The sequence below is a fragment of the Borostomias antarcticus genome, assembly GCF_949987555.1.
Source record: "Borostomias antarcticus genome assembly, chromosome: 17".
NCBI lineage: Eukaryota > Metazoa > Chordata > Actinopteri > Stomiiformes > Stomiidae > Borostomias > Borostomias antarcticus.
The window spans coordinates 21,943,169-21,962,745 of NC_140250.1; the positions used below are offsets into that span (position 1 = coordinate 21,943,169).

General features: G+C 51.6%; 1 protein-coding gene across 5 annotated transcripts in view; it reads left to right on the forward strand.

Moving 5' to 3' along the window:
* The window catches only part of myo1b (myosin IB), a 65,317-nt gene that overhangs the window by 15,654 nt on the left and 30,086 nt on the right, over positions 1-19,577 (forward strand). For all 5 annotated transcript variants that reach the window (XM_084452203.1, XM_084452204.1, XM_084452206.1 and 2 more), the window contains exons 4-5: positions 15,611-15,705; positions 18,941-19,045. In XM_084452203.1, coding sequence (XP_084308329.1) covers positions 15,611-15,705; positions 18,941-19,045 — 200 coding nt within the window. The remainder of the gene's footprint in view (positions 1-15,610; positions 15,706-18,940; positions 19,046-19,577) is intronic.

A 19,577-nucleotide genomic window follows, 5' to 3' on the forward strand; every position in this document is an offset into this window, starting at 1 on the left:
TAACAAGAGTGGGTGTGGGTGAGAGCAGATAGTCCCTAATCCACGCAGACTGGGGGACGTTGTACCATGCGATCAAGTCCACCTCAGCTCCCTCAGCAGTTGAGGGACAGCAGGTCTCCTGGGACAGTGGTGTTTTCTATGGGATGGTCAGGGTGGGGTGGACCATAATCATCATCATCATCACTTAGGAGGTAGGTGGCAGGCAGACAGGTGGACAGGCCACCCCTGTAGTCACACCTCCAGTTTAATGACCTGGGATGACCATAGAGGGAGCAGCCTGGAGCCCCACCCCTTTTCCCCTCTCTGTTGATGCATCTTCACCACCCACAGGAGAGTCAGACCTCGTCTCATAGCATGAATCTGAGGTGGCGGCTTTGCCATGCGGATTTAGTTCTGGATTCCCAATATGCTTTTTTGAGCACCTACAATGTACCGCTTTGCAAAGGATGTTTAAAAGCGCACAGCGGTCACTATACTTAGTGTTGCTATGGTCTGCCTAGTTTGTACAGCGCTGCTCCGATCTTATTTCCAGATGTGGCTTATTGCTTTAGCTGAGGTTTGAAAGATCGCAGACGAGATTAGGCAAGATTGCAGACGGGATTACGCATTAAGGCTCGATCGTTTAACTCCACGGCGTGCCTTAATCACCGGTGATGGAGTAGAGTCTCCTTCAACTACAGTATGAAAGCCAGGCTGAACGTTTGCTGTGGGTTATTAACTGGCAGAGTCAAAGCCATCACTACCATTAACTTTATTGTGCCAGGGCCGGCTGTCCATTCTGAGAGGAAGCCTGCTGCTCAGGTGTGTGTGTGTGTGTGTGTGTCTGTGTGTGTGTGTGTGTGTGTGTGTGTGTGTGTGTGTGTGTGTGTCTGTGTGTGTGTGTGTGTGTGTGTGTGTGTGTGTGTGTGTGTGTGTGTGTGTGTGTGTGTGTGTGCGCCTGTCACATTCATTCTCTGTTACCATGTGATTGCATCTCCGCGAGGTTCTTTTTCCAGAGACTGCCCTTTGAGATATTCAACATAACAGATGGACACACTCTAGATCCAAGAGAATTCCCAAATGAAACGGGGGCCGTCAAGCCCATCGTCCTCTCCTCAGGGAGACGTGCGAGGTCACCTGGGGGCCCCGGGGGGTCCACTCTGCTGGGGCCCTGCTCGGCAGGCTCCCGGCCCCAGACCCAGCAGACGGGGGCCAGTCACCCCCCCCCGCTCAGCACTGGCTGTGAGTTTGCTCTCTTTTATTGTCATTGCCGAACGGCACCAGAGGACAAATAGCAGCCTGCTCTCACTCTCAGACTGTTTACTGTTTACACACACACACACACACACACACACACACACACACACACACACACACACACACTGCAAATAACACCAACCTGTCAGTTGGCAACACTTAGTCAGATTCCAGGAAGCCAAATCCCATATGTATAAAGCTGCTGTTGTCATAGCCAACAGTGTTAGACTGATAAGCCCCTCAACCACCATTGCCTTTCCAATTTCTCCACCCCTGTTTGGGGGGTGTGGGTCCATGGTGGGCCAGTGGGTGGTAGGGGGTCCATGGTGGGCCAGTGGGTGGGAGGGGGGTTCCATGGTGGGCCAGTGGGTGGGAGGGGGGGTCCATGGTGGGCCAGTGGGTGGTAGGGGGGTTCCATGGTGGGCCAGTAGGTGGTAGGGGGGTTCCATGGTGGGCCAGTGGGTGGGAGGGGGGTTCCATGGTGGGCCAGTGGGTGGGAGGGGGGGTCCATGGTGGGCCAGTGGGTGGTAGGGGGGGTCCATGGTGGGCCAGTAGGTGGTAGGGGGTCCATGGTGGGCCAGTGGGTGGTAGGGGGTCCATGGTGGGCCAGTGGGTGGGAGGGGGGATCCATGGTGGGCCAGTGGGTGGTAGGGGGGGTCCATGGTGGGCCAGTAGGTGGTAGGGGGGATCCATGGTGGGCCAGTAGGTGGTAGGGGGTCCATGGTGGGCCAGTGGGTGGTAGGGGGGGTCCATGGTGGGCCAGTGGGTGGTAGGGGGGATCCATGGTGGGCCAGTAGGTGGTAGGGAGGGATCCATGGTGGGCCAGTAGGTGGTAGGGGGGGTCCATGGTGGGCCAGTGGGTGGTAGGGGGGGTCCATGGTGGGCCAGTGGGTGGTAGGGGGTCCATGGTGGGCCAGTGGGTGGTAGGGGGGGATCCATGGTGGGCCAGTGGGTGGTGGGGGGTCCATGGTGGGCCAGTAGGTGGTAGGGGGGGTCCATGGTGGGCCAGTGGGTGGTAGGGAGGGATCCATGGTGGGCCAGTAGGTGGTAGGGGGGGTCCATGGTGGGCCAGTGGGTGGTAGGGGGGGTCCATGGTGGGCCAGTAGGTGGTAGGGGGGGTCCATGGTGGGCCAGTAGGTGGTAGGGGGTCCATGGTTGGCCAGTAGGTGGTAGGGGGGGTCCATGGTGGGCCAGTAGGTGGTAGGGGGTCCATGGTGGGCCAGTGGGTGGTGGGGGGTCCATGGTGGGCCAGTAGGTGGTAGGGGGGGTCCATGGTGGGCCAGTAGGTGGTAGGGGGGGTCCATGGTGGGCCAGTGGGTGGTAGGGGGGGTCCATGGTGGGCCAGTGGGTGGTAGGGGGTCCATGGTGGGCCAGTGGGTGGGAGGGGGGATCCATGGTGGGCCAGTAGGTGGTAGGGGGGTTCCATGGTGGGCCAGTGGGTGGGAGAGGGGATCCATGGTGGGCCAGTAGGTGGTAGGGGGGTTCCATGGTGGGCCAGTGGGTGGGAGAGGGGTTCCATGGTGGGCCAGTGGGTGGGAGAGGGGTTCCATGGTGGGCCAGTGGGTGGTAGGGGGGGTCCATGGTGGTAGGGGGGGTCCATGGTTGGCCAGTGGGTGGTAGGGGGGTTCCATGGTGGGCCAGTGGGTGGTAGGGGGGGTCCATGGTGGGCCAGTAGGTGGTAGGGAGTCCATGGTGGGCCAGTAGGTGGTAGGGGGGATCCATGGTGGGCCAGTAGGTGGTAGGGGGGGTCCATGGTGGGCCAGTAGGTGGTAGGGGGGGTCCATTGTGGGCCAGTAGGTGGTAGGGGGTCCATGGTGGGCCAGTAGGTGGTAGGGGGGGTCCATGGTGGGCCAGTAGGTGGTAGGGGGGGTCCATGGTGGGCCAGTAGGTGGTAGGGAGTCCATGGTGGGCCAGTAGGTGGTAGGGGGGGTCCATGGTGGGCCAGTAGGTGGTAGGGGGGGTCCATGGTGGGCCAGTGGGTGGTAGGGAGGGATCCATGGTGGGCCAGTAGGTGGTAGGGGGGGTCCATGGTGGGCCAGTAGGTGGTAGGGGGTCCATGGTGGGCCAGTAGGTGGTAGGGGGTCCATGGTGGGCCAGTGGGTGGTAGGGGGGTTCCATGGTGGGCCAGTAGGTGGTAGGGGGTCCATGGTGGGCCAGTGGGGGGTAGGGGGTCCATGGTGGGCCAGTAGGTGGTAGGGGGGATCCATGGTGGGCCAGTAGGTGGTAGGGAGGGATCCATGGTGGGACAGTGGGTGGGAGGGGGGGTCCATGGTGGGCCAGTAGGTGGTGGGGGGTCCATGGTGGGCCAGTGGGTGGGAGGGGGGATCCATGGTGGGCCAGTGGGTGGTAGGGGGGTTCCAGCCAGTCAGGGATGCATTGAACAGTCGAAGACAGCTGCTCTGTTCTAACACGCCCAGGCGACAGACATGGACCCATAGACATGGCCTCACAACGCACGCTGGAGGAGTTACAACAGACTAGACCACAATCTAGGAGAACAGGTTCTCCACTGGAACATGATTGGCCGGGTCTGTTGTACAGATGTTAAATTTTTTTTCTCCCGTATTATTTTTTGGGTCTGATTGTGTCACAGGAAGTTATTAAACGCCTACGACGGGCTATCGGCTCAGATAAGGGGACAGTCATAGGCCGGAAGGTTACTGATTGACAGTATTGCTGGATTAGGGAGTCGGACTGAAGCCGTTCAAATACAGTACTTGCACACTGACTGACTCACCTCAGTGCTAGTACATCATTATTGCGTCAACCCTTTGCCTGCGTGTGTGCGGTGAGAGGTGTGGGGGGGTGATGGTAGGGTGTGTGTGTGTGCGCGCGTGTGTGTGTGTGCGCGTGCGCCCCTACACCTGCTCCTGTACCCCCAGAGACGTGCGAGGGTGGCGTGCAGCGCTGCAGCTGGTCTCCCTGGCTAGCTGCTCTAATCATGTCTTTTATTAGGTTGGGGTACTTATCAGAGCCCATTAGTGAGAGAGAGCCGGGATCCCTCCCCGGTCTGGACCAGGCGCACGCCCCCACCAAGACCAGCAGGCGTCCATCCCTCCTCCCGCGTCTCTCCCTCTGCCCAGACGAGCCCTTGTTTATCAAACGGCAGGTGGCCCCGCCCCCCCCCCCCTCCCCCTTTTCAACACTCATCTGGTATCGTGGAGTGATGGCGTAATCAGTGCTCCCTCTGGTTTCCACAGTGCTGTGGCCTTGCAGATGGTGTGGCCTTGTCTTTTGTGTGTCCCAGTGGCTGCCCCCCCCCCCCCCCCCACCCGCCCCCCCACAGCACCATATTGAGCTGGTGCAGTGGTAGAGCAGACAGCTCGATCTCTCCTGGGGGGGGATCGTGTTCCGTCTGCGTAATTAGGTAATAAGACCCCCAATCATAGCCCCTCTCGCTCAGCAACCCCGGGGCATTGTGGGTATGGGCCACACGGGTATCATGATTGGAGGATGAGCCAGAGAGTCCCAGCTGTAAGGCATTATGGGCGTTTTTTTGGAAGGCAGTGGTAGTCCACTCTCAGGACTGTGGGGAATACATGGTTTTAGTGTTAGACACACACAGTCTCAGAGCTCAGAGGCCTTATTCAAGGACATTCAATCTGGGGATCATGTGGAACGGGTGATTCAAAACCTACATAGCTTGATTAACGCAACACAAGCCTAGCTCTGTTTACCATTAGAGATGCCTTGTGTATTTTTATATCCCGGTGTCTCTGTTAGCATATAGCGGCTACGCTAATCAGGCTGCAGATAGTGCCTCACTGTACCCGGGTCTTTTAGTCTGCTCCACGGACAGGCGGGACAGAGAGGGCGTCCGTCTACTGTGAGACGGACCCCCCCCCCCCTCCTCGGGCCCCAGAACTCTGGAAGCCCGGCCTCCTCGAGAACCACGGCTGAGAGGCTCATCGGGGTTTAGCCCGGATTCTGGTCTCAATCTGAAAATCACATGCTCACCGCGGCTCCAGTTTGTAGCTTAATATGATTGCAGTTTATCAACGGCTAAATACAGCCATGGTCAAATTGCTTGATGGGATACGAGCTCTGCCTGTCATGTTTGATGGTCTGCTATGCTTTTGGAAAGGCGGTTTTATTACACCTTAATAACAACTAGCTAGAGCGGTGTAGTGGTGTATACGGAGTATACCCACTTCTTTATCCACGGACCCACAGTAAATTCACTTTAAGCACCACTAATGTAAAAACGCTAACATTTCTGCTCCAGTATACCCACTTCTATACTCTCCACTACACCCCTGCTACACGTGAGAGAGGCGCCCAGATCAAACCAAGCCCAGCGTGCAGAAAGGCCAAGGCCAGATCCGTGCACGGTAGACCTCCGGCAGACAGGGGTCACTGTGATTCCCCCGATCCCTGTCGTTAAGAATGCGTGTTCCGGGTCATACAGCTAGCGAGGCAGAAACGTGAGTCAGTGCGGGGGCTGGGTGAAGGTAGGAGGGCTGGATGAAGGTAGGAGGAGAGCAATCAACCTCACGCCGAGTGGATCTCGGCTCCTCTCAGCTCCCTCCTACACACAGGCGGGGGGCGGGGGGGGGGGGGGGTGAGGGTTGCGGTACTCCACGAATAAGCAGAGAGATGCTTCTATAGTAGAGAGCCAGCTGTGACATGGTTGTTTACAGTCCTGGTCTGAAGGGGGGGGCATGGAGATGGGCTCTTCACGAGGGGGGTCTGGAGGGAGGGGGGGGGGGGGTAGCTAGCTACTGTCTGGGCTGGTTCTGCCGGGCTCCTGTGTTTGACTTGCTCTCTTGGCGCCAGATCTCACACATATATGAGGCCCAGGGTGTGGGCCAGATGTCTGGCTCCGAGGCCGTTACGAAGCCCCGGCCTCAGCCCCGGCCTCAGCCCCGGCCTCAGCCCCACTCCTGGGCGCGCCTCCCATCAGACGGGGAGTATCAAACAGTAATATCTGAGAGATGACAGACGGCACATCAGCCAAACACACCCTAGACTCCTAGACTAGATGTGGGCTGTGGCTCAGTGGTAGAGCGGATCGTCCAATGATTGTAGGGTCGGCAGTTCGAATCCCGCCTCCTCCTGTCCACATGCGAAGTGTCCTTGGGCAAGACACTGAACCCCAAATTGCTCCCAATGAGCAGACTAGCACCTTGCATGGCAGCTGCCGCCATTGGTGTGTGAATGGGTGAATGAGAGGCTATTGTAAAGTGCTTTGGATAACAGTGCTATATAAGTGCAGTCCATGCTCTTGTCACATTTATTATTCCCTGAGTTGCCATACGAATCCCCCCTCAGTGCCAAATCTACCCACCCAGGGGTGAAAATTAACTTTTTGGCTCACGGTGAGTCACCTGCCAAGGGGACTGTAGATGAAAAAACCTACCGGCCAAGTATATATTTTTTTCAGATAGCCTTCCGAAATCTAGTCGCCAATTGGAAATTTTACCTGCATTTGGCCGGTGGCAGGTGTTAATTTTCAGCCCTGTACCCTCCCATCCAATATATCACTTTCTTTCGACCAGCCTGTGTCGATGTCATAGCGACGCACCATGGTAACATTCCCGCTGATAGTGATTGCGTGTCTGTGGACTTCAGACCCTTTTTATAGTGTGCACCTTTCTTTTGTTTGCATTGACAGCGATAAGAGTTTTCAAAAGAGAGATGGCTTATTATTTTCATTTCATTTCAAACCTTTATTCATATTCGCAAAGCACTGAGGTTTTCCTCGTTTACAGTGATGGCGAGTTTTATTGTAGCTTCCAGCCAAACCCGCATCCAAACCAAATCAGCCACTTTTCAGGGTAGAAGAGCAGAGCATGAAACTGGAAGTAAATACCCGCAAGCTGGAATGTGCTTCCTTGTGGTTTCATTCTCGGGCATGAGAAAAGGCCATGTTTGATTTCATATTTTGATGGTGTCTGATCAGAGTGCATCTGGCGGATGTGTGTGTACCATCGACGTGGGTAGACCTGGACAGGTGTGCCTGTAACCCCGCCCCCCTTCCATCGTTGTTTACAAGCTTGCTCATTTGTTTACTTTTCCAGAGTCTCTCGGAACTGGAGAGTTTAACAAGGCCGGAATACAACTTTTCCTTGGAATGGAGGTTTACATTGTGTATATTCTTCCCCACATTTCTACCAAACGTACGGCGTTTTAGTGAATATGCGTCAGTCTCTTTAACCCATCACACTTGGAAGTGCTACAGTCTTCCTCACTCCTCTAACCCCCTTCATATGTTTGATTCAACAACCGGAACACGACCGACTGTTTTGCAGCTCTCAAGCCTACAGCACTGCAGCATGGGGCCTATTGTACAGTAATTGTTAGTAGTGGGCTCTTAAAAGCCCCGGGATTCTGACCCAGGTGGGTAGATTCTGACCCAGGTGGGCAGCGGCGTGCGCTCTGCCGTCGCTCACGTGTTTGCGTGGTGCTGCGAAGGTGAAGGTAGAGAGGGACGAAGAGCAGCTCTCTGGGTGACTGCGCCTCCTCCACACACCCCCATCTGCGCTGAGAACAACTAAATATGAACGAGTAAATATATGATACTCCGGTGCTCATGCGCTGTGTCCTTCAGCTTAACCACGACACTAGCTCATCATTCTAAATCCAAATGTCGCTAAAAGCATCTGTTAAGTGACTCAAATGTCAAAATGTAAATGTAGAGTTGAGCTTTCAACAGCTGTGTTTGGTGGATGAGGAACGAGGCTGGTGAACGGCCAAGCTCTCAAAAGAGCTCCCAGTCTCTCCGTAGCTCCGGGGTCCTGAGAGAGAGAGGTGGAAAGTCTCTCACACGCTGCTGGAAAATGATTTGTTTATTGTTCTCTTGCCACACGTGTAAGACTGGGATCTCTCGGGCTGTTTTCGCCGGCAGGATTTCTGAGGGAACACGTTACATGATGTATTATTGTCCCATATTGAGGAAGAGGGGTGTGTTAGGTAGGTCATTTGTTAATGTGTTTCACTGGTTGAATAACATAAGCCTCCAGCCTGGATCAATAGGCCTCATAGCGACCAGTCGTGGGACTGTATAGAAGTGAAGGGTGGATTGATTGTCTGTGCCTTTGTCAAATGTCGCTATTCACAGACTGAACAATAGACATCCCCCTTTTATCTGTGTACAACATACATCACTGTTAATCAATAACACAACTGAATGGAGGTGAATTGACACAATCGATTTCACTTCAGCCAAACATTTTTCTACCCTGTAAACTTTCACCTCAGAAGACAAAGAATCCTGCTCTTCAGCCCTTTAACCAGCTACGAATTGCAAAGAAATGCAGGTTACTATCAGTATACTATGAAGACATGACGGTTTTGTTGACTGGCCACCACTAGGTTCGACTAATATTTGAGATATTATTCCAACGGTCTATTCGCACTCATGTTCAAATTAATGCGCATGCCATTTCCTTTCAAGGAGTTTCTCCATTTACGTTGAACTTTGAACCCACGCTTCGACAAAGTCTGTCATGTTTGGGTTTCCCGTTGTTTACATTCCTAAGCATTATTTCCCATGAGTCGGGCCGCAGCTTAACATGTGGTTTCTCAGCGTGCTTCCCCTCCTGCCGCCATGACAGGGACGATGCTCTAGCACAGCGTTTCTCAACCGGTGGGTCGCGACCCAAAGGTGGGTCGCAGAGCCGTTTTGATTGGGTCGCGGCCTCGTGGGCGGTTTCCCTTTTCTTTTCTTTTTTTTTAAGGGATTTTAAAATATATATATATTTATAGAGAAAATGTTGGGTTTTTATTTTGCAGGACACTCAATTCAATTCAATAATTTCAATAATTTATTTACGAGACATGACAGGATGTGGGCTAACCTTAGCGTGGGCCAATGTTGTGTTATGTGTCACAGACTTTTTCTATTTTTGTGGAATAAATTTGAGTGCTGTGGAATAAATTTGGGTCGCGACTTCATGATAAGGAAAAATGTGGGTCCTGAGGCTCCACCAGTTGAGAACCACTGCTCTAGCGGCTACGTTTTAGAACGTCCCCTCGCTTCCCCGCAACTCCCCTTCGTCCTAACCGATTCATCCGCTCTGTTGGAAGTGACCGGGGTACGAGAGCTCGGCGGCGTATGATCTCAAAAGGGCGCCCGCCGCCCCATCGGTTTCGCCCTCAGACGCCCGGACGTGCGGATTAGCTCAACCTCCACACCCGGCTCAACCTCCACACCTCTTCAGTTCATCCTGCCGTACTCTACTTTCCACGGAAGCGCCGGGCTCATTCACTCTCCACCTCCTGATTAACCTTTCAGCTCTAATGTTTCAAGCCTGCTCTGTTTCTCTTGGCACCGGGTGTTTAGAAAGCGTCCCACTACACCCTGACGATGTAACCCTCCGGCCCTGTACCCCCCCCCCTGGAGGGACAGGGTAAACACCCCACCCCCCACCCCCCGGGGGCTAGGGGCCTATACCGTGACCGTCGGCCTGCCTGCCAGTCTGCCTCGAGCCACAATGGCAGCGTCTGTAGTCTGCAGTCAGGACCGACGGCTTCTGCCGTTCGGGTTCTGCGGAGGTCACCGCGCGGCCAGCGCTCCCTTGGAGGGACGCGTGAGGCGGCGTGCTGCTTCCAGGGACATTATTTGTCTAAGCCCTCTTTGTCTGCATGTGTGTATGTGCGTATTATTGTGTATTATGTGTGTGCGGAAGGCTTTGGAGGGCGCCCTGAACTACAACTCGTTGTTTACACGTTACAGGATTTGAATCAGATGCCGTCTGTGCTGTTAAGTGCTGTGTGCCATCAAGATAATTGAGTTTTTAAGAGCACAACAGTTCCGTTTGAGGGGAAAACGCTCGATGTAGGAAAGAGGATTTGATTGTGACCGGCAGGCTGACCCCATGATCCTCTCCATAGGAGAAGAGTGTTCAAGCATGGTCTCGACCATCCGGTCCACGTGCGTTTTATGGATTTGGTTTGGGGCCAAACACTCATCAGTTTATTCCTCGAACCACACGAATGGCCCTCTTGGTGTAATGGTAGATAAGAGAGAGAGAGACCGGGGTTCGTTCCCTGCTCTGTATGCATGCGGATGGCTACTATGTGAAAGAGTGAGTGTCTTAATGTAATGCTAAGTCATCTGTATTGTACTTTGTTTTACTTATTATGTTTGTTGTTTTTATCTGTTACCTGTTTACAGGGACTGCAGATGAAAATTAGCCCAAGGCTAACTCTGGTGCGATGCATCAAATGTTTTGACATTTATGTTTTAATTGCACATGGTCCCTTCCAAATAAAATTGAAAATGAAATGAAATACTACAACGGGTGGTGCTCACTGGCACAGGATGAAGTGGCCCCCGGGTAGGGAGCCCAGTCAGAGAGCAGGGCCACGCAGGAGGGCAGACAGGGAAGTCCTCCAGAGCTCTCTGAGCTAAAAACAGGCCTGACTTATCCTTCTGTTTCCAACATCCTGCCACATAGTGTGTGTGTTGTGTATGTGTGTGTGTGTTCCTGTCCAAAAGAGATGAGAGGGAAGCCAGTCACGCACACATGTTCCCCCAGAGGCTACTGTGAGACACACTCCCGATTGTGTGTAGGTTGAGACTGTTAGCCAACACTCCAGGAGGGCTTCTCTAGTTGGTGCACTTACAGGGGGGCCTGGGAGGGAGGGCTGAATAATTGGGTTAGATCTACTAAATTTGATTTGACCGCCGAAAAGCACGGTTCATTCTTTATCCATACTGTATGTTAGCCCGCACACTGCTTGAACAGAGACTACTGTTGTTGCTGATCTGGTAAAGGGAGGGGGGCGCTTTCAGAGCTTGTTTCGTTTACTACCGTAGTCAACTTTGTATATTTTTAAGTGTCGGTTTTGCATTTTTTTTCCCAAGGATCAAACAAACGGCTTTAAATATGGAGTGCTCTCTCGTTCAAGTTTCATCACGCAAGACCTGGACCCCCTCGAAGTCTGACTTCAAATTCTTAGAAGGGGGTGCCCCAGCTCATCGGGCTGGGGCGCTTAGCATGTAAAGGCTAAGTCCTTTCTGCAGCGGCGTGGGTTCGAATCCGGCCCACGCCCTTTGCTGCATGTCTTCCCCTCTCTCTCTCTCTCTCTCTCTCTCTTTCTCTCTCCCACCTTTCCTGTCTGTCACCTACACTGTCCTATCATAATAAAGCAGAAATGCCTTAAAAAATATATCTTAAAAAAAAATCTTGGAAGCAGTCGGACATCAGTCATTTTCAAGGACACTTCTCTGTGTCTCTGAGTGGGAACACGTGTGTGTGTGTGTGTGTGCGTGTGCGTGCAGGCCCAAGTGTTATTATTCTGTCTCCATCATCCACCATGTTGGACAGCAGTCCCAGCCAAGTGACCCCTGTCTCCATTGTGTAACCAGCGACCAATAGTCGTTGACTTCCACGTCTCGACCGTTGACCCCGCTGGTCCCAGCGCCACCTGTGCCTGTGGCTGCAGGAAACGCCGGCTTCCTCTGCCGTGCTATCGGTGTGCGACACGGACATCCTGAAAGCTGCCTCTGGAGAACCCGGCTCTGAGATCTCTGGCCAAGCCTGGGCCAGAGTGCCTGCACAGCTGTCACACACTAGGAGAGAGCTTTGTTTTAGCAACCAACGGCTAATTCATATCGTATTGTTCACCCTGTTCTGAAACTGAGCAGCCTCTGACACTATAGCCATGTTTCCATCCACACGTTTTATGCAAATTAAGTTATATCGAATTAAAAATGCCTTATGGAAACAGTAAAATTCAATAAAAAAATCATGAAAATGACAATGTTTGTACTGTCGATCTCATCGGATTTTCTCTTGTTCGATAAAAGTCTTTTGTGATAAATGCTTTATCCGATTTAAAGCTCTAGATGGAAACGCACGTTCGCCGGCTTTATTCGCATTCATATTTTTAGCGATCCTCACACAATTAGATTGACAAGTGGATGGAAACATGGCTTATGACTGATTTGTCATTTCGTTTCACTCCATTATTCAGTCTAACAGGCTCCCATTGCAGCCGCTTTCACCAGATGGGCGTTGCTGAAGGAGTCCTCGGCGATTAGTCCATCCCCTAACCAATCACGTTGCGCGGTTTAATTCCGTAATCACGTTCAAAAGACACTGATTGGCCTGGTTGGAATTCCGGCCGAGAAATCGGAGCCTTTCAAGACTTTAAATCTCATTTAGAAAATGTGAAAATTCCGATTCAGGTGCTGGAGCAGACCTAGACCCGTATCCGGGTGAATATCTGCTGCTGTGGCGGGATCAGTCCCTCCTCATTACAGCTCGGCGGGCCGCGGTCACACCGGAGCGCTGACTTCATCTTAACTTCGTTAGAGGCATGACTTTAAGTCTCCAGATGGAAGGGGCAGGATCCATTCGGAGGAGGGACAAGGTCCCCCTTCCTCTCTCTGTCTCGCATGCAGGTTCCAGATCCTTCAGAGCTTCACCCTGTCTTCGGGGGGAGGAGGGGGGGAGGAGGAGGAGGAGGAGAAGGAGAAGGAGGAGGAGGAGGAGAAGGAGGAGGGAAGGCCGAGCGGCTATTTTTCGCTGCTGCTTGCCTCATGCCCCTGTGGCTTGGAGTCCCACCGCTGCCACGAGGAAGCCTTAATTACAGCCCTGGGCCGCTGGTGACGGCTGTGTGACGGGGGTGTGCCAGGCAGCCGGTCCCCACCCCTGCCCTGCCCTGTGCCACCCCGCACCGGGGCACAGCCCCTGGTCAGGCCAGGGGGGCCTCGCAGAGCTTCAGGGCCAAAGCCAGGCTTTTATCTCCCGTTCTGGTGTGTCGTCATAATTTCCACGCCGATCCTAATAAAATAAGCTGTGATGTATATAAATGGTAACTTGGCGCTCGGTGAACCTGAATGCATCAATTTTGCAGCTCTCAGCCCTTTCATGGTCTCGGATGATTATACGATGCCGGTGTCCTAGCAGATGGTCTGATCGGACTCTCTCTCTCTCTCCCTCTCTCTCTCTCTCTCTCTCTCTCTCTCTCTGCTCTCTCTCTCTCTCTCTCTCTCTCTCTCTCTCTCTCTCTCTCTCTGCCTCTGTCACAGGGTGTGGCAGCAGTGTAGTTGCAGTGTATTGCAAGAACATACCCTATCTAATGCCCAGGTTCTAAAGTCACTGAGTGAGCTGCTTTGACTTCCTAGAGAGAACTTTAACCAGTGTGTGTGTGTGTGTGTGTCCCACCCCACCCTGCAAACACAGGGCTGCTGCTTTGTCGCCTCTTTCCGCTCCCTTGTTGGAACCTCGTTTTCCCCTCGCAGCAGCTTGTGGGTTCATTCATATTGTGATCGGTCCATTCATATTCATACGTTCTGCTCGGGTCAGAAGGGGGTTCAGGGAGCTTGGAGGGAGGGACATGACGCGTCACGTCACACCACGGCTAATCATTTGGCATGTTTCCTGGCAGGGGACCTCCCACTGATTCTCTAGGCCCCACCCCCCACCCTCCCCTCCCCTCTTTTGGCCAAGGTCATTGTTCAGTGGTTGTTCTTTGTCGGGTTCAGTCAACCGGGACGGTTTTCACAAAGCCCAGACATCTGGTGCGCTGCCCTGCGCGGCTCAGCAGTGACGTAATGCCACAGCGCCGGAGCTCGGTCCAGAGGCCTGACAGAACCGGGTTTGTGCCGCCCAAACCTCAGATTCCGATCCAGCGCTCTTAGTCTGCGGTGGCGTGGAACCTGGAGCTGCGATCGCTAGCCTGGCCCCGAGTGTTGACTCCCGCTCCCGTGGCCTGGAATCCATTGGTCTGTCTCGCTCTCGCTCTGGTGGCTGCCTCCTACCACGCCAATAAGTCTTCGAATCGAGAGGTCAACAATGGTTCAGCTGTTGGAGATTGACTACTACAAATTTCGACCACCGTGGAAGCGTGGTGTGTGAGGCCCTTGTCTGTCTGTGTGGGGGATCTGGGAGCCCAACAGCCTAAGACTCTTGTGCTTCTAACGACTTTAATTAATAACATTATTCATCGTTAAGACCGGGTTGCCTAGCTATCACTCTCAGGGACGGGAATTAGATCATGACGTGACACTAAAATTAAAACGCTTGGCAAGCCCATTTTGATACATTCCTCTAAAATTGTCTCAAGCTGTAGGATGCATTTACAGTGAACGATGCATGACTTACTGTAGGACGGCTAAGTATTTTAAAGTATTTTAACAGTCTTCTGTTATTTGTTTGACAAGCAATAAGTGTCATGTGGCATCACCCCTCTGGCTCTCCATGTTTGGACAACTCTCCTCTCAGTTCTTTGCTATAAGACAAAAATCTAGTCTGCCAAGGTGTGTAAGAGTCCATCTAGCTTCTTTTTTTTACCCATCGGGACTCTACAAAGGCCTACAAGTTACCTTACCATGTTATTCAATAAAAAGCCATCATCATCTTTTCTCACCAGACAGCGGGTGTTATGGGTAGAGTGAAAAGGAAACGGCACGCAACATTTCCTCCACAATCATAGCTATTATTAGTGGTGGTTCTGGAAAATTCCTGAGTAATGAATGTAGAAAAACACAACAGCGGAGGGAAAATGGGAGACCTTGCTGGCTAATTTGGACTCTTAAGTTGGCTGGGGGGAAGTTTTGGAACATTGCTCCAGCAGTACTGTAGATGACTGTTAGTCTGCCAAGTGCGATCCATAAAGAGGCATGGCCTGGAGCCATCGGGTGGCTCCTCCTACCCTCTGGGGGGGCGTTTCCCCTGAAAACGACAGCAAGGGGCCCTGGTCTCCAACCTTCCTGGCACCTCCCCACCCACCATCACGCTTAGCTCGCCACCTCAGGCTGCTCCGCTCACCCTTGGTCTTTAGCATCAGGGGACATTTTAGGACAATAACAAGCAGAGCATTGTTAGGGTGACCACTGAGTCTGCTATACTCTGTCCCACTTTCCCATTGTGTCACCGTCCTGGAATGTAAGGACAATGGGCTTCGTTTTACAAGCGCTAGCCCCCTTTTTGATAATGAAAGATTAATGCAAAGACGGGGCATTGTGGTGATGTGCCTCTCAACTGAAGCTTACAACTGGTTTCTACTTGGAAGCTAAGCTTTGTTAATATAAGGTTGTGACGTTCCCACTGGAAATGCTCAACGATTTACACTGCAGCAAAATGATAAATGCCACCACATAAAAACTCCCCCGACAGCTCAGATCACAGCGAAAGAACAGCGCCGCAGATGCGACCTAGTCTCTATCAGCGATGCCACATGTTATTGATCAGCAGGCATGTGCCTCATCTGAACATTCACTGACCCATTATCCCTCATCAAACAAGGCTAACCAGTTTGACATCACAGACTCACATACCCTACTTAGCCACCTTTGTATTTAGAATACATACAGTCCAGGAATAACATGGGCGTGGATGTCAATGAATAGACATACTGTAGGGAGTTTGAGTAGCATTCTTCTCATCGACCTCTCCATTTGTCCCTTTGTGTTTTCCAGATATGCCCTGGCGGACGAGGCGTACCGCTCCCTGAGGGACCAGGACAAGGACCAGTGCATCCTGATCACAGGGGAGAGTGGAGCAGGCAAGACCGGTGAGTCATATCGAACGCACCCTGGACCCCACCAACTTCTAAAGAATCCGACTTGAGGCATCAGCAGCAGAGGAACTGTTCAAAACCAGCCTTTCAAGGGTTAAGAGACCTGGGCCCTAGAGGCTCTAAAAACACCAGGGGCCCCTTTACTAGCAGCGTAAGAGAACATCTTGTTCCATGTCAGGACGTTTGGAGCTCAGGGAAACTGTACGATAAGTAACCACAGCAACATTCAGGATTTAGAAGTCTTGATTTCTCTTGGACCAGAACTGTGAGGGGGCTGTGTTTAGGGTAGGCATACGCGTGAGTCGGGTTCAAACCTGAAACTCCAGGTGCTGTAATCCTCCATGTGCACATGTGCAGCACAGTATGCACGGTAGAGCAGCAGCTGACCCTGGCAGGCCTCAGCGCCAGCCCAATATACCGGTGAATTGTATATTCACTTAGGTGGCTAATTTTGGAAGGCTGAGGTGATCTCCTGAGAAATCACACGTGTTCCACAGAAGCCTGGAGGAATGGTATTCCCAGGGTTGGCTGAGAACTTGATTCCCAGGTGATGGCCATATTGAACGGGATGAGGAGAGGCTGGTTGGAAGGCTCTCGCGTCGGTTCCCTATAGGATGGTGTCATGTTCTGCAGCTCACACACACACACACATCCATACCTCACACGCACAAATGCAAACCCACACCACACTACAGCTGTGTAAAGGTTTTCTTCTCTCCCTGGTGAGGTGGTTTTAAATTACCTCGCCTACTAAAGCCATCAAAAGCCAATTTCACATTTGGGTGTCTTGTTACATTTTTACGAGATTCAACCTTTCAACTTGGTCTAATTTCCGCCAGGATAATCAGAAACTGTCGGAGGGGGCGGATTTAGCTTGCTTTTGAAAGTCTGACTTTGATGAATCAGGATTTATGTTATTTTGCAGCCGTGTTCCTACTCATGTTCATATCATAACCCCTATTTATCATAGCAGTACTGTGTGTGAGCATGTTGTATCTCTCTCCGAGGTTACATTATAAATATTCACACTCTTGAGTCGTGTATTCTCCAGCCCCATGTGTGTGCCAGAGGAAGGCCTGATGATTGTATGCTACTGGAGTGATTTATGGACCTGCCGTCAATCCTGCTGACTCTCACATTTGGTTCCCATTCACACTTGCTTCACGTGGCTCTCATCTCACCGGAGAGTGGACAGAAATACATTAATGTTTACAACAGATGAGAGCCCACAGCCATGAAACCACTCGGTGGTTTACTGTAACTTTTGATTACAAACCTCCGGTTTATCAATCACACCGTAGTAAATGACTCCACCTCAGAGAACACGACTGTGATCAAAGTGATGCTGGTTCTCTGGCTACCTAGCCAACTGCCACTTTATTTTGTCCCCACTGTAAAATGTGATGCATTGATTCCACTCCCAAAAAAAGTGAGGGAACCTGTTGCCGTAGGAACATTAAGTCAAGAAACGTATTTATGAAGAAAAAAAAAAAGGAAATGCGTTTAAGAAGAATTTCACTATAAAAGTTGAAAAAACTCATTCAAAAATTAAAGCTCAATGAGAACTTTTGTTTATTGTTCAATATTCCTTTACTTGCTATTATTTGTTTATGAATTGGTCTGAGTAAGACCCCAAAAATCATTTTCTTGACCTGAGACTGCATGAGACCCTGTGAATTTGAGGGAGAGGAGGGCAGGAGGGAGGGAGGGATGGATGGAGGGAGGGGGGTAGTAGCCCGGTGGTTAGAGCATCAGAGACCTGCCCGGGTCACTTGACAAGGTGGGAACTTAACTGCTGCCTGGAGGGCTGAGTTCCCTTCAGTGATTGCCTACCGTTGTGCCCTTGAGCAAGGCACCTAACCCCAACACTAGCTCATAACATCAGGGGCGCTGTTCATGCTGGCTGGTGCAGTACAGTGGCTGTCTTATATGAAGCGTCAGTGTAAAGCATTCCCACTGTGTCAGGGGAGCGTCTCTGTTTCTCTGTTCAGGTATCCGGATACGTCTGTAGCCTTTGAAGTGCTACTGAATGGACAGCAGCAACAATAGCCGTTATTAGATAGCCTGCAGACGACAATGTGTATTCTCTCTCCTGAGAGATAGCTGAAAGATACATATTTATTTTGACTTTCGGTGAGTCATCAAAGCTCATCATGAACAGGCATGTCATTGTACCAAAACTGTGCCTTTCTGATTCTGTGTGACAACTTTCAGATTGCCGCTTTTGATTTGGGGAAATTTTGGGCTTTCTTTAATGTTTTGTTCCCCCCCCCCCCCCCCCCCGATATTATCCTCTAGATTTTAACATGTACTTTCATCACTGTAATTTCACTGTGTTGGGCAAGTTGATTAATAAAAGTAATCAACTAAAGCTACTGATAACTTTCTTTAAATTTTAATTAGATTACTTTACTAATTACTCTGTGAAAGGTAATCCGATTACTAATTACTTTAGTTTATACTTTAATTATTTTTGAACTACTTTCCAAAACCAGATAATTTCTTACCTGATTCATAGAAGTGCGGATCTAGGATCAGTTGTGCATCTTAGATCATAATAGACACAAGAAAATCTGATGTCACTCTTAGCACATCTCGACCCTGGTGACATAAACAGTCATAAAAAGTACAGCAAATCACACTTTTATTAGGTCAGTAACTGTAAATTACTGAAAATGTAATCCCTTACATTACAAGTTACTGGAAAAATTAATCTGACATACTATAGTAATCGGTTACTCCCAACACTGACAGTTTTACTCAACTGTTTTACCATCGTGGCTTTCTTCTCTTTGTCTTCATATCAAGCTCCTTTTTCTTGCAAGGTATTTTGTCCTTCATACAGGCGTTTCGCCCAGGGCTGGTCCAATAGCTAGTCTGTGATCTGAGCCAACATCTCTGGTCAAACATCCTGGCGCATAGTGAAGTCATTACCATTAATGATGTTCATTAAGTGCAATAATAATCACCTCCATCTAACCAAACAAAGGAGTGCATGGGTATGGAGCGTGTGAACAGCACTGACTCCTCCCCCCCAGCGGGCCTCAGCTGGACGGTCCACACCCTGTCCCTGGAGGGCTGGGGAGAGAGGGGTGATGCAAGAGCTTTCTGGGCCACACTTCTTTTTCTTCCCCGTCTTTAGGGCGTGGAGCGTTCGTCCCTCAGGCCTGTTTGGAAGAGACTGACCTCTGACCCCCTGTTTTTTTGTCGTCCCGTGTCTTCCATCCAGAGGCCAGCAAGCTGGTGATGTCGTACGTGGCGGCGGTGTGCGGCAAGGGCCAGGAGGTGAACAAGGTGAAGGAGCAGCTGCTGCAGTCCAATCCCGTGCTAGAGGGTGAGTGTTTTCGAGGCGTCAGGTAGTCGGCCGTGAGACGAATCGTCCGGAGACACGCCCTCGTGGCCGTTAGCGCCTAGCTTCTGTTCCGAGCCCCCCCCCTGTCTTTTCTCACACAAGTCACTGCGCTTCTCAACACGCTAAAAATCGCGCTACAGATAATCTCGAAAAACATATGTCGGTTGAGACGCCTCTGTGTCCGTGACTGCAACAGTCTGAGAACCATCATGCGTCAAGGATCTCCGCTCTCCTTCACTCAGCAACGCCGTGTCCAACGCTGTCCAATTTCCATTCCTTTTTATAAATTTCCAACATTCCCTAGTCATCTACGGTACAGAAATCCCGCAAAGCCGGTTGCCGCTTGCGTGGCGAGACCTGCGTTTTAACAGGGGTTTGCAGACAGGAAATGCCCATGAATGATGAAGCGACGCGCAGTGTCGAGCTGCCGCGCGGCCTGAGAACATCTGCAAGGCGTTAGCAGCTGGCTGTAACGAGACATCCTGCTGCACGCTGCTGGCTCTTTCCTTCTCTC